Source organism: Hylaeus anthracinus, unplaced genomic scaffold (assembly GCF_026225885.1).
Source record: "Hylaeus anthracinus isolate JK02 unplaced genomic scaffold, UHH_iyHylAnth1.0_haploid 4, whole genome shotgun sequence".
Taxonomy (NCBI): Eukaryota; Metazoa; Arthropoda; class Insecta; order Hymenoptera; family Colletidae; genus Hylaeus; species Hylaeus anthracinus.
Genome location: NW_026535289.1, coordinates 12,699,498 through 12,718,593, shown reverse-complemented (window position 1 = coordinate 12,718,593; position 19,096 = coordinate 12,699,498). Strand labels below are relative to the sequence as shown.

Below are 19,096 nucleotides of genomic sequence, written 5' to 3'. Positions count from 1 at the left end.
CTGTTATTTTCTCATTAATTCAGCTAATATGGCTACCTACGCATTACCACGGATCGCGTTGCTTCGTTCCAAAATACGCACCGCCTTTGCGTAACGGCGAATTACTCGTCTCGGTTCGCAACGCCGATCATTTTTCGGTGAATTCGTTATCGATTCGTTAAAGGCTGCCTCGAGGCGAGCATCGATTCAGACCCTCGAGGTCGCGAACAACCTCTCGGCTTTACGATCGGGATCCTTAAATAAATTAAACGCGTCTCGAACCTCGAAGAAGCGTCACGAACGTTGGATTCGTAGCTTCCATTTTCTAAATTTTCAAACTTCCGCCTCGTTCTTTATTACCGCTGATACTTCGCTCTCGAACAGGAGCCGAAGTACGAACGAAACTAGGTTGGATCGCGTCGTCTCGAAGCTTCGACTTCGTTCGAGACACGACACCTTAGGAAATCGCATCAGGGACGAAATCGTCCCTCGAGCTTCGAGTTCAGCACGCGTCAGCGTGTACGGTTCGTACGTCACCTCTAATTTTCGACGTAACGACTATCGATTTTACATTCGCACTCGAACCCGGAAAAGTATCATCGCTCCTTGTAAGGGCCTCGATAATAAATCTTTCCAGCGACCAGCGTGTCCGAGCATTATCTTCATTATCGTCGAACGTGAGTCGAAGAAAGCTTTCATCTCGGCGACCGGCAGGAAATGTTGCGGGCGTTCGTCGAATCGTTACAGATCGCCATTTATCATCGATCAACGTGTTTTTCTTTTCGTTTGTTTCGATACCATTCCACGCGGGCGATGAAGACGATGGAAGAAGTCGAGGGTGATAAAGATAGTGCGAGGAGAACTACTTTTAGGGAAAGCTAAGTTTGCTAAGTTTGAACGGATACAGAGAGAGAGAGAGGAAGGGAAAGAAGATGAAGGGAGATGAAGTCCAGGGTGAAACGGTTAGAAACGTAAAGGGAGTGAAGTTGGTGAAGTGTAGAAAGGAAAGAAGAGAAAGAGGCAGAGATAAGTTTAGAATGAGGATAGATTTCCGAAATGTCCTAAAGAGAAAATGTGTTCTACAGAGTTGGGAGATGGGATAAACCATATGCATACAAATCGTTCTAGAACTACAGAAACGTTTAGAGCGTTCGAAGACCACTTGTATCTGTGAGATACTTATTATCGGTAAGGAAGAATAGTCGCGAAATCCACGTACATTACAATGTACAGCAGGTCTGAGGAGATTAAAGATTACGCAACCGAAAGCAGACCGCAGTGTCGTGTTTTACTTTCAGCGAATTCGTTCCCTTTGAACGTCGTCGAACGACGAACGTCGAACGATGGGCAAAGATATCGCGAGATCCAAAGTGTTTCGGGTGGCGGTTCAGCCCGGAGGCAAAGTTCGCGCTCGAGGAACTTGTCTCGCACCGAGATCGATCGAACCAGATTTACGAAGTTGAGCGCGTCATGGACGCGACGCGATTTCGTTGAAAAATGAAGCGGGGATCGTTTATTTTTTCCAGCGTTTGTTGGGCCCCGCTGTTGATGATACAATTACGGCGGGCAACGGTGATGGCACGGTCTTTCTACAGACCGGCTAGGAAAGGGGGTACAATACCTATATAAAGCTTGAATGAAGATGCTCCCAGCTATTCACTCTCACCTTTCTCACAAGCGTGCGCACGACGCGAATCTTCCGGACGGGAATCGCCAGGGAAGATCGACTCGGTCTTCGTTTACTCGTCTATCGTGGAAAAGGATTTCGCTCTGAGGTGAGTCCCATCGATTTACTATTCACGGTCGACTTCGACCTCGCGATTTGGATTTCCTTATTCCCGCTACGTTCAGATCGCCGCGGAAACTCGCGTAACGGGGGACCATCGCGTGGATCCAAGTTTCGCGACGCCGTCAGGTGAAAAAAAAACGCTAACCGAGAGAAAGCGATGTCAATGAATTTCGCGTCTACCTGTGCATTCGCGGCATAGTTGCAGTGTTTCGTCTCGTTAACGGTTGGGCCGTTGTTCTCGTCGAGATTAAAAATATACAATAATGAATAAAAGATGAATAATTAAGAAAAGGTCAAGAATAAACAATTCCCGGTGTTGGTAGTCGAGCACGAGTTTCATCGGACCTTTATTTCGCGGTTTCGGTCAGAGATGTTGACCTTCCTCGCGAATGACTATCAATTTCGATGTTTCAGTTCCGTAACTTGCGTTAAACAGAGAAATATTAAGTACGATGTATCTTTGAACTTTTATCCGATGGGGGCAAAGTTTCGCGGTCCGGTCTAGTAGGAACTTTTAATAGGTCGTAAGAGAGATCTATCGCGACGAACTATTTTTCAATTAAAGCTCGATTAGACCGACTGTCCACTCCGTTATAAAGATGTATTCTTTGCGTTTGACCTGCTTTTAATTATTTCTTCTTTTTTTTTTTTAATTTTAAAATTCTACTTTCGCCATGGACGACTCAAACCTGTCTTTCATCTTTTACGAACGTATTCTCGAAAGACGATGAACTATTTTTCAATTAAAGCTCGATTAGACCGACTGTCCACTCCGTTATAAAGATGTATTCTTTGCGTTTGACCTGCTTTTAATTATTTCTTCTTCTTTTTTTTAATTTTAAAATTCTACTTTCGCCATGGACGACTCAAACCTGTCTTTCATCTTTTACGAACGTGTTCTCGAGAGATGCGAAATCCTTCGTGGCGCCTGGGAGGAGGCGACATTGAATATGCAAAGCGATTCATATTATCCGCGACTAAAACGTTGCATTCTTTCGTAACACGATTACGTATTACCAGTGACGAATCTAGGCCAGAGATGGGCAAAATTGTATTCGCGTAACAAATGACGAATGGAGCGATTCGTTCGCAACGTTCGTTCCATTGAACGGTGATCGAGATAAACTTTTATCGAGACAATTTTTTTATCGAGAAAATGGAAGATAAAAGTTCATCTATTCATCACCTAGAATTTGAATCCAAACAAGGAGCCTTCTTACTTCCTGAAATATAATTAAAAGCATATAATCGCGCGTAAACACATCGCGCGCATATAGAAATTAGTAAGCAATGTTCGACGAATATTTAATTCGACGGCTACTACGATTTCATAAAGTCGTACGTAATTTCACGAAGCCTTTACGACATCCACGCCGACAAACGCGGAATTTCGTAACGGCGCGTAATTTTTAATAATTTAATTGCTCGCCTTTAACGTTCGCGAAATACAAAGCGGAGAAAGCGATCGATTGCGCAGCTGTGTTAATTTTCCTCTCGAAGAGTCATCTCGATCGACCGGTGGCAAGGTCTAGCCGGTGTTACGCGCGTCCGACACAACGAATAGAATTACTCTGAGAATTTGCGGTAAAAGTAAGAGCGAGAGATGATGACATCCGCTCTTCGGTCCCCGCATCTCGAAGGACTTGTTCCACCGAAAGGCACGCACGCGCCTCCTGAAACCATCGACCTTTCATCACGAATCCGAACTTCGTATGGCATGCCAAATTTATTATCGTCATCCGGTATAAACAAGATACGTCTTTCAAATACGTCGATCATAGTTGCTGATCAACTGTTGTTTCATCGAACGTCAATTGGAATAAACCTCCATTCATTGGGATTTAATAACAACTCATCGAAAGCTGTTTATCTTTTATTTATCAGGGAATACCTGTATCCAAACAGGGGCTTTGCTCGTCTCCAACTTTTTCTAACGTCATCGCCACTTAGACATCGGTCAAAGGAGCAGAAGGTCGGATTCCTGTCGAGCAATTGCGCGAAAGTGACCGTGACTCGTTCAATGGCGAAGAAAAGAGGCAAAAACGCGTGGACGTTCTCGAAACAGGCATGGGAATCTGTTAGAATAGCGACCGCGGGAGATGACAACGGCTCCTTTTGGTAACCGCATCCCGAAGAAAGCGAGTATCTACGCTCGCGTCCGCGCTTCCACGCGCTCGAAACAGGAACAGTGGTACTCGCACGTGACTCGATCGTTCGCTTTTCTCGATCCTTGATCATATTTTTGTTTCCCGAGGTCGATCAGTTGTCCTTGTCGATCAGAGCTCCTTGGATTATATTCTTCCTTTCAAGCTTCCGGTGCTTTGTCGAGATTGCGAGTTGCGGCTCGAAAAGCTCGTGCGACACATTCGACGACTACGCAGAGGGTACGATAAAAGGTTGTCCGCGCTTTGACCACGGTCGCCACTTAGCGTAGGCTGTACACTTGTTGCGTCGCGCGCACTTGGTCCTCTTCTTTCGCCGCGAACCCTGGCATATCCTTCGTTGGAAAGAGTTGGCGCGTTTCGAAGCGCGCGAGGAAATATTTGTTTGCACGCTCGTCGCCCAATAACGTGGCGCAACACACCTAACAGGAAAAATTCAAGCCTCCGATGCCGCAATCCTCGTTCAACTTTGCCCACTGCTGGCGGCGGCAGTTTTCGAACATGAACGACTCTCGAGTATAGCGCGCCTTACCTGTTCTGAAAAATGAAACGTAATAGGCAGCTGTAACTTAACTTTCTCGACAGCTATAGAATACAACGATCGATTGCCGCGTGGTTCGATTATCTTTCTTTACTCGCGCCGTTATAATCACAGGAGTGGTATTTTAATAGCGAAAGAATTATAAAATTTAAAGTGTATGGTATGTATTTTATGAGAATACATACAAGAATTATAAAAGAAGAATTATATAAAATTTAAATCGACTCGCACGTATTCCATGAGAGTGAGAAGATATTTGGTTCGAATTTTGGCTATTAAAACGAAGAGTGTTTCACACGTGCCAAGCTAATGACAGGACGGTTCTGCAACAACGTTGTCACCCTTTTTGTTCGGTCGACAGGCTCTCGAATAGCTCGTGTCACGTTTACAAGAGCGCGAAATCCCAACGAAACGAGTGACCAACGATTTCGTCGCGTCCGTTTCGCAACGAGAACCGCCGCTGTCCAAGGATCGAACCGTTTGAATTATTACCGCTCGAGCCTCTTTTATGTTTCGATATTTATCTTCTAACGTTACCGATGCTCCGACAGGCCATCGGCTTTCTCCATCTCGAAGGACGGCAAAAAAAGTTGATTTCTCGTCCGTATTATCCCGTTACAAATTTCGATTCCTAGCTATCGTTTCACAATTTGCATTTTTCTTTATTTGCATCTTTATTTGCATCTTTATTTGCATCTTTCTTATTTTGTACTCGCACGTTGGCACTGTGCGTTCTACACGGAAGAGTTCCAATCGTCTCTGTCGTCTTCGTCAATTTATTTGCCAATCTACCGTGCGTACAACGAACCGAGAAAATAATCGCGCTCCTAAATGCCAAAACCCCGGAGTCAGCTATTCAGCAGCTTGACCGCGCCGCGACGCTCGCGAACGTGGGACAGCCAAGTTCCCACTTAGAAACTCGCGGGCCATCTTGCATTTGCGAAACACAATTTAAACGTTGACGCAATTCGACGAGGAAATCATCGATCCACCCGTTTCCCATCGGAATGGCAAAGTCGGTGTTCCGTTGAGGCGTCGATATGACGACTGCGACGTTCCTACTATTGAAGACGTTCGAGACACTGGAGAAACGTCGGAGGTTCGCACCCGGAAGTCTCGTTTATCACAAATCATAGCTGCCATTTGTTAGAGTTGTTAGGCGTCCAAATAAGTTCGGTGCCTTTGCATGTATTCAGCTGTAATTACGTTTCAAATTGAAATTATTTTCCCGCCGATCGGTGCCTTAAAATATTAGCTTCACGCTACTAGATTCACCATGTGACTTTAACCTAACTGGTATGTAACCTCGACGAACAATACTTCGCACCACGACGTTTCCGAAAGAGCACGTTAGACATTGTATTCTTTTTGCATTCGAGCCGACGAAAAATGCTGCCGAGGCTACAAAAAATGATTTCTCATTCATATTCTCCAGATATGGTCGCTACGACACCACTTAGTTGATTCTCATTTCAAATCTTTCGAAGAATTCGAAAAAAGCATTAACGAGTTTATCGAATCAAAAGCGGAAAAGTGCGTGGAAGAAGTGTGTAGAAAGTAACGGTGATTACTTTGAAACATAACGTGTATTCCTTTTTCTTATAAATAAACATCGATTATATGATTAAAAAGGCACCGAACTTAATTCTGCACCTAATACCATTTGTCTAATGTTTCTGTTTAATAATTCTGTTTCTGGTGGAAGACACGCCAGGAAATTTGAGACGGAGTTAGAGTGGTAAGGGCCCCAGGAACGTCCCTGAGATCGCGATATCCGCCCGGACGGATACTCGTAGGCCAAGTTAAACGACACCTGACATCCTCTCTCGGTATACGGTGCTCGAGAATGCATGCGTTTTGTACGTCCAGGCTCGAGGTGAGACGCGATATGCCCCCGGGGACGCGCATACGCGAATCTATCGACTCTATTCTCGGCCCGAACGCGAACAACGGCCGCAAACACACCGAACGAGCTTTAAATGTCGCCGATCCCAATGACAATCGCATCTAGCGCGTTCTCTCGAATCGATACTTTCGCCTCGTTGAATTCTAGATGAGGCGCGATGTTCTTCGTATCCCGAAAAAAAGTAGCGCGAACTGCACGAACCATTCGCGACCAGTGGTTGTCCGTCTGTACCGATTCGAGTCTAGAAGATTCTTCGTACTTTTGGACTCGTGGTGTGAGCAGCTCGCGACAGTGTAATTACCCTCTCCATTAGCTGTCATTTATGCTTTCCATACAGAGCCGATGAAATATACTGGAGTTTGCGAAAGAGCGTCGCACGTTCGACATTCGACTTTTTCGAGTAAAAACGATTCGATGTTTGTCGCCAAATGGGACCAAAAACGAGTCCACGGTTTCCAGCGTCCGCGTAGCAGCATTCCGAAGAGAACCGAGTCCGCGCGTCCTCTTCGACCTAATCGCCGGGATCCCCTCCGATTGACATTGCGAAGTAGAAACCGCGAGCCGCAACTTTTCTCGCGCTCGACGCGTAAGGCAATCGATGTCCCCGTAACCCAGACCTATCGGACGTAACAGTTTTCACTGGCAGAGATCTTCTCTTCGAACCGTATTTAGAATCTCGCGCCTGATTAGCGCGATTAACGCTATCGAGCTAACGCCGTCGATTAACGTTCCAGACGAATCGCGAATCGCACGGATCGTCCACCTCCGCGAATGCATAATCGTCAAAAAAATTCCATATAACTTTCACCGTCTATTTCAATGTCTCCGGGGCCTCGCGGCGGAGAAGATACGTCGGTCCCGGGCCCCGCGGTAGAGTCGTTGCGTTTCTTTACCGTATACTGCGTTTATTCTCCGTTTCGTAAGCTTTTACATACGTTTCCTATCCTCGTAAAGGTATCCCATCCATCTCGAAATTATCGAAACGTCCAAACCTGTTCGACTTAAATAAACAAACCTCCGGCTACGCGAAAACATTTCAAAGTAAACGGCCGGGAAACGGAGCCCGACAAACGCTCCACGAAAGTGAAACGAGATTCTAACGAGCGAGCTATTCGTCAGCGTAACGAAAGTAAACGTGAGAAACCTGGCAACGAGATGAAACGTCGTCGTCGTCCTCCGGTCCCCGGTCGGGATCGGCAGCGCGCCAGCTCGAATCGTTAACGCGTAAAAACGTCGAGCGTGTCTCGCTCTTTTTTAACCGCTTATTACGAAATCGGGATAATGAACAAGTACCGCTTCGTCTCGTTATTAAGACGCCGCATCCAGTGGAAACGGCGAGGCGCGGAGACGCCGAAGAAAACCGCAGCGACTCAAGTGCATGCTACACTTGCCTAATCTTGCTACCGCAAATAACCACCTTACGTGCAACTCTTTGCAAACTTTTCAAATTTCCTGCGCGATAATTACGCGACCACGTCCCTCGCAGGTACCTCCTCCTCGCCCCCCTCCCGACCCTCGTTGCCAACCTGGTGTACAGTTTTTAATTTAGACTATTTAGATGAGCCAATTCCGGGATCCTTTTCTTCGCTTTACGAAAAGAACTGTCCGCTTGCGCGATCCATCTACGAGCAAATAAACGTTACAGCAGACTTTTTTCATCCTCGAAACTCATCTCTCTATCAAAGATGCGCCTCCGAATGTCATCGAATCGCGTCCCTCGAGACATCGGCGAGTACCGATCCAACGATTCGTTTCGCGTTTCGAGGGAACCGTCGGTTTTGATCGCGGCTCGCACCGCCCACGGCCAAACGAAATTAAGTTTGCGCGTCGAAAGAGAAAGGTCGATAAAATTGTCCATTACGTCGCTAATGGATATGACATAAAGATGTCAGGGAAGCGTATGCGGACGAGTCCCGCGATTACCGACGTTATTAACATCGTTTCCGAAGTGTATATTTTATTTCTTCTTCCTTTTCGTCTCTCGAACGTTCTATATTTCTTTTCGAGTTCTTTCTTGCTGACCGAAACTTGCGACCATTTTTGTATCCTCGAGCGGAAACGAGAATTACCCGCGATTCGAAAAAGTTTCGCGTACGACTTTGGTGTCTTGTACAAAAAAAAAAAAAAAAAAAGAAGAAGAAAAGGAACGGATTCGTCTTCGCGAAGGAACCGTCGAAAGCAAAGACCGACGGACGACTTTTTCCTGTCCAATTTGCGAACGGAACAAAATTCGTGTAAAATGAAATCTATGCAACTCAATGTTTGACGACAAATGGAATCGAAGCGAACCGGATCTGAAATTATCGGCTTCTATTTACCGTGGCGATAGAAATATGTCGGTCGAATCTTTTAATCGGCTTTCCCGCGGCACGGTCTATTGTACTCGTCACCAGCGATGCTCGGAATCCGCTTACTCCATCTTAATTTAATCGCAATCTTATTTGTGCAACGCACTTCTCTTCTTTTAATCTCGATCTCCGTGATTTTCATTCGGCAGCCATTCTTTCTCACACCGTTGTGCAGCGTTTGCTTTCGATAGCTACATTTCTAAATAAGAACTCGCGATCTCGAACGTTCCCATGTATTCGATTACGACAAATATCGGATCTGTTTTTCGTTCAACCACGATAGACATCGTTTCCTTTAACGACAACGCTTAGTCTTCCGTGCGATCAATTGTATTCCTACCAACGCCCCTTTTAGAACTAACGTTACAACAATTAACGTCCGTCTCCGATATCGCGTAAATATTTGAGGACTGATCCACGATTGGCTCGACTTTCGCGAAGAATCCGTCATGGATCCATATAATAAAAATCCGTGATCACGCAACGCGTCAACTTTCTACACATTTTCGTTCCTGCAATTTCGTTTCCGTTCTTCTTCGCGTTGCGCCGATCCTTAGGATCTCTTTATCCCGACACATCGTTTAACGAACTCGCGCGATCCTAATTAAATTGGAACCTAATTTGTACGAGGCGCTCGATCCCCTCCCGCGCGTTTCCCACGCGCTTTGTATTTTAATAATCCGACGTGCGACCGAGGAACACCTACACGCGAGAACATTTGTACACGTTCCAGCAATGCGCGTGCAACCACTCCGCGATTAACAGAAGCGACTCGTTGCTTTCAAACGATACGAAACGCTCGTTCGATAACGTTAACGCATTATCTAACGGGCTATTTAGAAACAGACTTTAATTAAAAAAAAAATTTTCTACAGTAGCATACGCCAATCTAGGCTGACGATATTCCTCCATACTGTTACTGGATACATTGAAAGCCAAGTTCATTTCCAAACACCGAACATTGTTCGTAGACAACCATCGACACAGTAAATAAATTCGAATAGCTAAATACTGAAATCAAAAAGCCTGAAAATAGGCTCCCGGTAAATAAACTGTTAAGCTACGCTCCAGTTTTAACGCATCAAGGATCGTTCGCGAGTTTTCTCGTGTTGCGCATTCCGTCTGTTACGGATGGATCGAAATAACACCCCGAAAAAACGTGCGGTTACAGGCGTATGTCTTACAGATTTCTTTACGGTCCTTAATGCGTCAATTTGTTGGAAATGTCAAGCTTGTTCGAGATCGAGGGCCGAGTTAGCTCGGCTATTTTTCATCCAAAGAGAAATTATGTATCGTATGTAGTTTTGTTGCGAGTTTCGATCCTCGCTCGGAGTAAATAAATATAGAATGCAATGGCACGCGATATCCGATCGGATGCGCATCCGATCTTGTAAGTCGAGTACGAGAGTAACGCGACGTGTATCGCAGCGGCGCGCTGATGCACGAGGCTGCCGCGACTTTCACCTTTCACCTCGGTCGAGCACGATTCCTCGGTTGACTTCTCGAACTTTTGCCCGAGGGACGCCGCTCGGCGGCGGATCCTTCCGAAGGAAGAAGGAGAGATCGGAAGACGAAACCGAGCGTTACGAGCGCCCACGAACCAAACTCGCGTCACGATTTCGTTTCACCGACGGATTAACCGCCCACCGATGCCGCCGAATCGAACCCGATGGAAAGCATATCCTAACATCTAGCGGGATATACGCCGCGCTCCTAAGTTCACCTTCGTCGAAAGCGACAGTGCTTCGAGTTTCCCCGGCGAAGACGAACGCTAACGGGTTCCTCTTCTCCTATCCGAAACGTTTGCCGCGGTACTTTCTACCCGAACGATTTGCCTCGCGGAGAAACCGCGATTTCGAGACGAGCAAAATTTGATGGATAACCATTAAAAGCAAATATTATAACAATTACTCGCAAAGATTGATCGATGGAGACGTTTAAAAGTGCGTACTGTAAAATATTTTATTCCATAATTGGAATTCTATGGGTTCGTTGGATTCTATTCGTCGATCGAAATTTACGTGTAGTAAAAACGTTGCTCTTCTTCGAGTGCTTCGATTCCTTCGAGTCGACGGAAGGAGTCGAGGGTCTCCCTCGTGCGAACCTCGCCCGGAAGCGATCGAGCGAAAGTCTGAGGGAGTAAAAGGAAATTCCGAGGATAAGTAGAAAAGCAGAGGAGACTCGAAAAACCTATGTATTTAAACGTGGTTCGTGTAATAACGAGGGTAAGAAATCCGATGAGAAGGGTACACCATTTATTCGGTGTATAAACGGTATCTATGATCGCTACCAAGGTACGAGCTTGCAACCCAGGGACCTCTGCCAGCTGGAGAACCTCCAGACATTAAGTGAAAAGTTATTTCGTTCGCGAATGGTGAAGGAAAATACAAGTACCTTAAATTATCTGTTTAAAACTGACTGGCACCGCTCCGTTGTACCCAAGGATGTGAACCGAAACGTAATTCACACGATCGAACCGGTTCGTAGTTGTTTCGGTGACGAGAACCGAAATCTTTGGAGTGAAATTGGAAGTGAATCGATTCTTTGGAGCGAAATTGGAGCCGAAGTAAAATTGGAGCGAAATTGTTTGAACCGTAATACATTATGGTGCGAAATAGTGAATTTCGCTGCAGTTTCGACACTGAAATGGTTTTACTCCGAACTAAACTAAGTTGTACCTTTAAATAAAATTCTACACGCACTCGACATTGTACTCCTACGTTACAAACAAATTACAACACTCTTCTGGTACGTACGAGGTTATCTTTCATCGAGTTGCGGGTTGCGTTGTCGCCAAATAGTGCGATAAGTCAAAAATTCCCTCTTTCTTCCTTCCTTTCCTCGCGCATTAACGCCTGCCGTATTTTATCGCGAACGATCGCTACGGCAGATTTACGGGCCGAGTTTTTAAGTGTTTCGCGCGTGGCTATCGCGCAACAGAAGAATCGTAAAGCAAAGTTAGTTTCGCGGCCGGCACCGGCACAACCTCGTTGCGTCTTAACTTCTCGCGCTGAACGCAAACAACTTGCACCCGTGCAAATTTGCTTGCTTTTCCGGTGCCAGTAAATTCTCGCTTTCGAAACAAACACGGAAGCGAACGAGGAAATTGATTTTTCGCGCGGCAGAGACGCGACGCGACGCTGCACGGAAGCCGAAAGTCTCAAAAAGTCGGTCGATACTCCTCCAAAAACGTCGAGGAAGAACTAAATAATTTAAGGGTGTCATCTCGTGTGACGGCCGTTTTTTTATAAGCTTTTTCCGGAATTTTTTTATAGCGAAACAAAAAAACAGGGCTTTCAAACTTGTATTATGTATTTATTCAGCCTTTAACTGTAACTTTGAATTTTTTCAAGCAAAAATATAATGTGGATCGCGAGATTTATCGGTCGTATGTAAAAAAAAAAAGGTAGATGAACGGCTTCCAAAACAAAACAAATTGCATGTTAATCTGTAGGTGGATGGCTATCGCTCGAACTAGGATTTTTGAAAAATATCGGTCCGTTTTTATTTTTCCATAAATAAGCAGTCGCAAATGATCGTGAAATTTTCGGTCTTAATGTTTAAAACCATATGAATGTTATTACATATGCATATGAATATAAAATTGAATTTTCAAGATTTTTAAAAAATCCTAATTCCTGCCGTAGCCGTCCATCTACAGATTAACGTGCAATCTGTTTCTTCTATTTCAGATTAGCCAGTCTGCCGGAATCGTGGACGCCGTTCACCTACCTTTTTTTTTACATGAGTACCATAAGAGCGATAAATCTCGCGATCCACGTTATATTTTTGCTTAAAAAAAAAAATTCAAAGTTACAGTTAAAGCCGGAATAAATATATAGTAAAAATTTGAAAGCTCTGTGTTTTTCCATTTCGCTATATAAAATTCCGCAAAAACCTCCTTAACAAACCTACGCGTTTCCAAATTAATGCAATCAATAGAATTTGCTTTCGCTAGGCGAGCAGCGCCCGACGTCGTCGAAAATACCAGCTACTAATTAGCCGCGAATCGAGCTGTGCAGCGTGTTTCGGCCACGAGTTTCTGAATTACGAGACAAATTAAAGACACGAGACGATTGCGGCTCCCCTCGTAATCTGATCTGACGAAACGTTCCGATGTACGTGAGAAGAACGAAACAATCGTGGAAACGGCCTTTCCCGGGACCAGAAAACTGTTTAGCGATTGTGCTTCTCCGACTCGTTAAGCTTACTGTCGAAATTCTGACGAAACGAGACACGAAAGTCTCCTGGCTAGTCGCTCGAGACGACTTTGGACGGAATTTTCGCCCGCTCGAGACCTTGCGCGCAATCCGCGGTTAGGCGAAAACCTCAAAGATTAGGAATGTTTCGCGACAGCGGAGAATAAGATGCTTCCGTTACGAGCGAATTCGTCTTCGTTTTATCGACCCCAGGCCAATGCCACCGCCTTACTTTTTACTCGGCACCTTTTATAATCGATACTTTTTTATTTCTGAACGTGTAATTATATATATATATATATTCGTTATTTAGAGTGCTTCCTCTTAATTAGCTTTTCGTGCCGATGGCGAACGAGCATCGTGCTCTCGGTACGCTTTCTATTGTTTTTGTCTACTCGGGAGACTGCGGATTGTTCGCAGCCTTGGAACAACCATGCGAGAGATTCAAGGTTTCCTATCCGTGCCAGCGATCTTCGTTGATACCTTCGACCGAAATATCCTCCCTCTCGCGAACCAATCGCTAGGTACCTCCGTCGTTGTTGTTCTCTCTCGCCAGAATTTCGAGTAATTGCACCCCGATCGATCGCTTCAACGTCAAGAATTCTGCTCTGTTCGAGATACGAATTGCTTAAAAAAATACAGACATGCTCGATATCGATGCCTGATATCGCCCTTTGCAAAAGAGTTTTTATTATCCAGCGACCGTACGTACAAACTTTACGTCTAAAGGTCGATTCAGACTATACGACACGTATATACGGCATCGACACGACAAAACATTAAAACACGCGTTTTAATGGAACTATTCACGCTATTCCCGTTGACGGAACGTTCGAGTCGGTGTCTGTTATGTGTGAATAGTTCCATTAAAACGCGCGTTTTAATGTTTTGTCGTGTCGGTGCCGGTACGTGTCGTTGCTGGTCCGTGTCGTATATTCTGAATCGACCTTAAAACGCGGAAATCGAGAGTTCGTGGAAAAATCATGACGTAGGAATTCCCATCGTCGCGGACGTCGACTGTCAGGAGCTCCGATCCCGTTTAATAATAATGATCGCTTTCTACTTTCGAGGGTCGTAGAGGTTGAAGGATCGCTGCGAGCTTCGAAAACTTCATTTAAATACTCCAGCCACGATGTCAATGACACCTAATCTCCTCCGGTGACGCGTAGTTTGCGGAGTGGTTTCGTCGCAGAACCGTTTAAACGTTCGGTTGTTTCGGCTGGTGGAAGACGCGAGTGATCGATGAGGAAATAAATCGTTAACGATTTCTAAACGTACTCTCGCTGCGCGCCGAGAAATTAGGCATTCCAATCTGCTTGAAAACGCGCGGAATTACTCGCTACTCGTTATTCAGTTTGAATTTTTCTAACAGCTGCGCGACGCGTACACGAATCCTAGCTTTAATTCATCTCCGACCATGATGTTGCGACACCTCGCACGATTTATAACAAAGTCGACCACGTGAATCGTATCTGCGAGAATTAAAGTTAAAGAGAATTAATTACTGCTGCGCGAAATTAATCTCTTTTGACAGACTATCGTCCCGTTTCGAATGTAAATAATACGCGATGATCGACGTAAGACTAAAGGTGGGCTCAAAGGCTGACGGAGAAATGATCTAATAGAGAAAACGTGAACGAAATGGCATTTCAGATAGAGGATGAAGGGGACCCTGCCATTCCTGGTCGTAGCTGTCCTGGGTGCAGCCGTGAGCCAGGAGTACGGAGGAGGTCATGCCCTGTTCGTCAGAACGTCGCCTGCAGACGGTAAGAACGTCACGGAACGACTAGCCGAGTCTGTTCCGAGCATGATCGATCGGGAGAAAAGAGAGCGATAACATGCGCTAACAAAGAGTGAGTTTGATCAAAGCAATCGTTTAAAATCCATTAGCGCACTCGAGAGTCCAGCGAGCTGCTCCAGTGTCGCCCGCAGACGTGATGGCGCAAAATATCCTAGAGTGGATTCAGGGGATCTACCGACAGGGCGCACGTAAAAGTACGTTCTCCAGGAGAACCATATCTCCTTTCGAGTTACCCTTTTTAACAAGGAACTTCCCTAAGCAAAAACGCTAATCTTTACCTTTGCCGATTCTCATTTCATTAATAAAAATTATTATTTCATACTTAAAAAAAAAAAAAAAAGACACAAGAAAGTGTCCGTTTTCATTTTTATGACTGCGACTAACCCGTAAAACCTCCCTTAAAAGGCACTCGGAGACACCACCCTGATTTGCAGACGAGTCAGTGGCCCTTGTCCGAGAGATAAGGAACAAAACTGTCTCGACCAGTAACCACCGGAATGCATTAACCATAGTCTTACATGGTACGGCACCATTGCACAGCTTACCACCAACCTCGCAATCAAATTAATAAAAAATCCGCAAGGGAAATCTAATCTAGTCCTCTGAAGCTAGTATTTAACGGTGCATCGTGACGCGGTAGTGGCCGATTAAATTGGAACGGAAGTCGAACAAGCGCCGAGTCCAGCGATTCAAAATTTAACGTAACGAACGTCGCGCTACCACCCACGTCAACTTCGACTTTCGCTTCGCAAACACTTGGAAACCTTTATTCGATCTCGTTAAAGTTTGAATCGCGATGCTCCCGGGACACTCGGCGCAACGTGCCGACTAATTGGCAAAATCGTGGATTCTCACACTCGCGATCGATCTTCTTGCAGTTCGTCAGCAGTCGGATCCTCCCGGATACCTGCCGCCGTACAGCACCCAGAGGCCGCCGGAGAGACCCAGACCTTTCCAAGCTCCCTCGACCGGCCAACAGCCGAGCTACTCGTCGCCCACGCAAAACGAGGTGACGAGCTACCAAAGGCCGACGGGTTTCTCGCCGTCGAACCAGGGTTATCCGTCCGGGCCACCAGCTACAGTACAGAATCCTCCGTTCTCCACCACTCGACCCACGTACCTTCCGCCGAACAGTCAGTCGCCTTACGGACCTTCGTCGACCTCTTACAATCCGCGACCAGCGTCGTCGCCGACCTATTCGAACGCCGGTTCCTCGGCTTTCCCGCCGTACGGTTCGACGAGGAGCTCGACGACCTACTTACCACCGACCGGCTATTCGTCGACCAGTCCCCGACCACCCTCCACGACCACCCTCCAAAGTCCTCAGACCGGATATTCCTCTTCCGGCGGAATTTCCACCAACTACGGCTACACGCCGTCGACGTTCGGAAGCTCCAACACCGGCGGATTCTCCACGCCCAGCGGATTCTCGAGCACGTACGGTTACTCCACTCAAAGACCTAGCCCTTCTTACGTTCCTTCCTCGCCAGGAAGCGTCCCTAGCGGCTCCTCTAACGCTGGGTATCCCTCTCCCAGCGGATTCACCACTTACGGATACCCCAGCGAGAATCCTCGTCCTTCTTTCCCGACCCCCTCGGCTGGAGGGAATTCCTACGATCAGGGCGCCGCTGGCTATCCCTCCTCTCCAGGCTTTCCGTCGTCGACACCCGGGGGAGCGTTTCCGCCCGAAGAGACCGGCGGTGGATCCAGTGGCTCCGGTTCCGTTAGACCTCCGTCCGGCGAAGGTACGTCGTACCTCTTGTTTATCCTTTTAACCCTCTGCTGCACATATTTTTGTTTGCGTAAAATAACCATTTTTATCCTTTGGACCGAGCTGTGTGTCCTCCACGTTTTCCCATGGCTTTATAAGAAAATACCTTGGAGTATTTTACGGGGACAAGAGACGTGTGCAGAAAACGGTTAAATTTGCGGCGAGACACCTAAAACCGGCCAACTGAGTTACTTAGTTGCTATTGGTGATAGGAAAAAATGCGTCAGATGAAAATTATTCGGTTTCGAGGGGCTGATCATCCTATGTTCCTAGTTTTTTGATAGGTGGAGGCGTCAAGGAGATATGAAGGTCATCTCTGTTTTTTTTTTTTAACGGAACGGTACGTTTTTCGACTTACAGTCTGATAGAGTATTTCAAGACGAATACAATGACCCATCGAGAAGGTTATTTGTGGCCTGGGTTAAGCTAATTATGATGGAAAATAATTTACTTATATAGTCTGTGTAAAATAATTTTGGCCCGACGCATTTTTTCCTATCACCAATAGCAGCCAAGTAATTCAGGTGGCCGGCCGTAGGTGTCTCATCCTGTATAATTTTGTAGCTGATTATTAATTTTGTACCGTAGGCTCGAGCGGGACAGGAATGACGACAGGAAAAGGTGCAGCCGAGGACGAGGACGACGACTCGAAACACCCTCCGCACATTCACGCCCTCGATGTCGAGTGCAGCAAGACCATGATGACCATCAACATCGAGTTCAATCGCGCCTTCGACGGGGTCATTTACTCCAAGGTAGGAGAAATTAAGAAACGACGAAGACAAGAAACGACGAAGAACGTCGGAACGGTGGGACTGATCGACGCGAACTTTTTCAGGGATACTTCATGACCCCGGAGTGTAGATACGTGGAACAGAACTCTGGCCAGACCAAGTACTCGTTCACGGTGAGCATGGACTCGTGCGGTACGCAATTCATCAACGACTTCGCGGGTGAAGCCGGCCAGGCGTACCTGGAGAACGTGCTCGTGCTCCAGGTAATCCATCGCGAACCAAAAGAATATTCGATATCTTCGCAGAGACGTAGAAAGATACGTAAAATTTGTCCGTAGAACGAGCCAGGCATTCAGGAAGTCTGGGACACGGTGCGTAGGGTCCGTTGTCTTTGGGAAGGGAACATCAACAAAGCGTTGTCTGTCAACTTCTCCGTAGACATGCTCACGCAAGAAATAGTGACTTTCAGCGGCGACACGGCGGTCGCCAAGCTGGACATACAAGTCGGAAGAGGTCCTTTCGCGGCTACGGCGGACGGACTCGTAAAAATTGGAGAAACTATGACTCTGGTCGTCACGGTCGAGGGAGATCCCGCCTTCGATCTTCAGGTATTAAGAACAAAATTGTTATCGATACGAAACTTTGCAAGAACGAGGATCGACGTTTGCAATATTTAAGGTACGCGATTGCATCGCCCGCGACGAGTCCTCGACCAATACTCTCCAGCTGACGGACGAAAGGGGTTGCATATTGAAACCGAAATTGTTCGGGGCGTTCCAAAAAACAAACGACACGGGCAACACTGGCGCTTCGATTATCGCGTACGCCTTTTTCCAAGCCTTCAAATTCCCTGACGTGATGGATCTATTCATCGAATGCAACGTGGAGCTGTGCAAAACGGACTGCGAACCGTGTCCAGAAGCGAATCAGGTAAAAGTCGAAACGATAGTCTCCATAAGTGATTATGGAAACTGGAAACACTTTCGAAACGACTAAGATACGGAGCTCTAATAAAATTTCAAATATGGAGATTGCATTGGTAAAATGGGGCTCGTGTTTCAGCGAGAAGGAATTTTTAAGTTTGTTATTTAACGAGATAAGATGGTCGAGTTTTGTTTTTCAAATGAAAATATACGAACCGGAAACTGTACCGATTGAAATGATATTTTTCAGCAAATTGAACCAGGCAGAAGGCGACGATCCATCATTTACGCGCCATCGAACACTTCGGCGGTGCTACTCTCGGATCCGATACGCGTCGCTCGAGGCTTCAGGGTGATCATGGAGGACGATTTAAGCGAAGCGAGTAGTCAAGTATCGGAACGTCTCGAGCACCCTGCCGCGGAAGAGGTTCCGAGAATCACAACGGACATTTGCATGACTTACGGTGGCTTTTACACGGCGATCTCGTTGATGCTGAGCACCGTCGTTCTAACGACAATCAGCACGGTTGTGCTCTACGTAAAATTGCATCGAGTTTACAGGTCAAAGTTCGTAAACTCGTAGAAACTCGACTCGATTCTCATTCTCGATTCTGGTTCGAGCGTGCAACCAGCAGGTAACCCGACCATAAAGCCCGAGGAAAAAGTTAGCGAATAATTGCCATCGTAATACGAGTCGGTTATCGATCATGCGAACCACCGCCAGATTCCATCGGCGTTTCTCGGTACAGTCTATTTGTCGCGTACTCGCTCGTTGTATCTTCTAGCTCTCGAGAGGTCTATCTCGAATAGGAATCAACGACGAATTATATCGCGAGCGAGTCTCGTTAAATACAGAGTGTCCCAAAAATGTTGGAGGTCCTTGAAAGGGGTGGTTCGGGAGGTGATTTGAAACAACTTTTTCCTTAGCGAAAATGTTATCCGA

General features: G+C 46.2%; 1 protein-coding gene across 1 annotated transcript; it reads left to right on the top strand.

The window, feature by feature from the left end:
* The first annotated feature begins 14,584 nt into the window (after positions 1 to 14,584).
* On the top strand, positions 14,585 to 19,010 carry LOC128894842 (uncharacterized). The gene is made up of 7 exons (XM_054156853.1): positions 14,585 to 14,690; positions 15,586 to 16,470; positions 17,085 to 17,251; positions 17,335 to 17,493; positions 17,569 to 17,838; positions 17,909 to 18,160; positions 18,404 to 19,010. Exons 1-7 carry the CDS (start codon positions 14,585 to 14,587, stop codon positions 18,734 to 18,736), a joined length of 2,172 nt encoding a protein of 723 aa, XP_054012828.1. The 3' UTR covers positions 18,737 to 19,010.
* Positions 19,011 to 19,096: the final 86 nt, after the last annotated feature.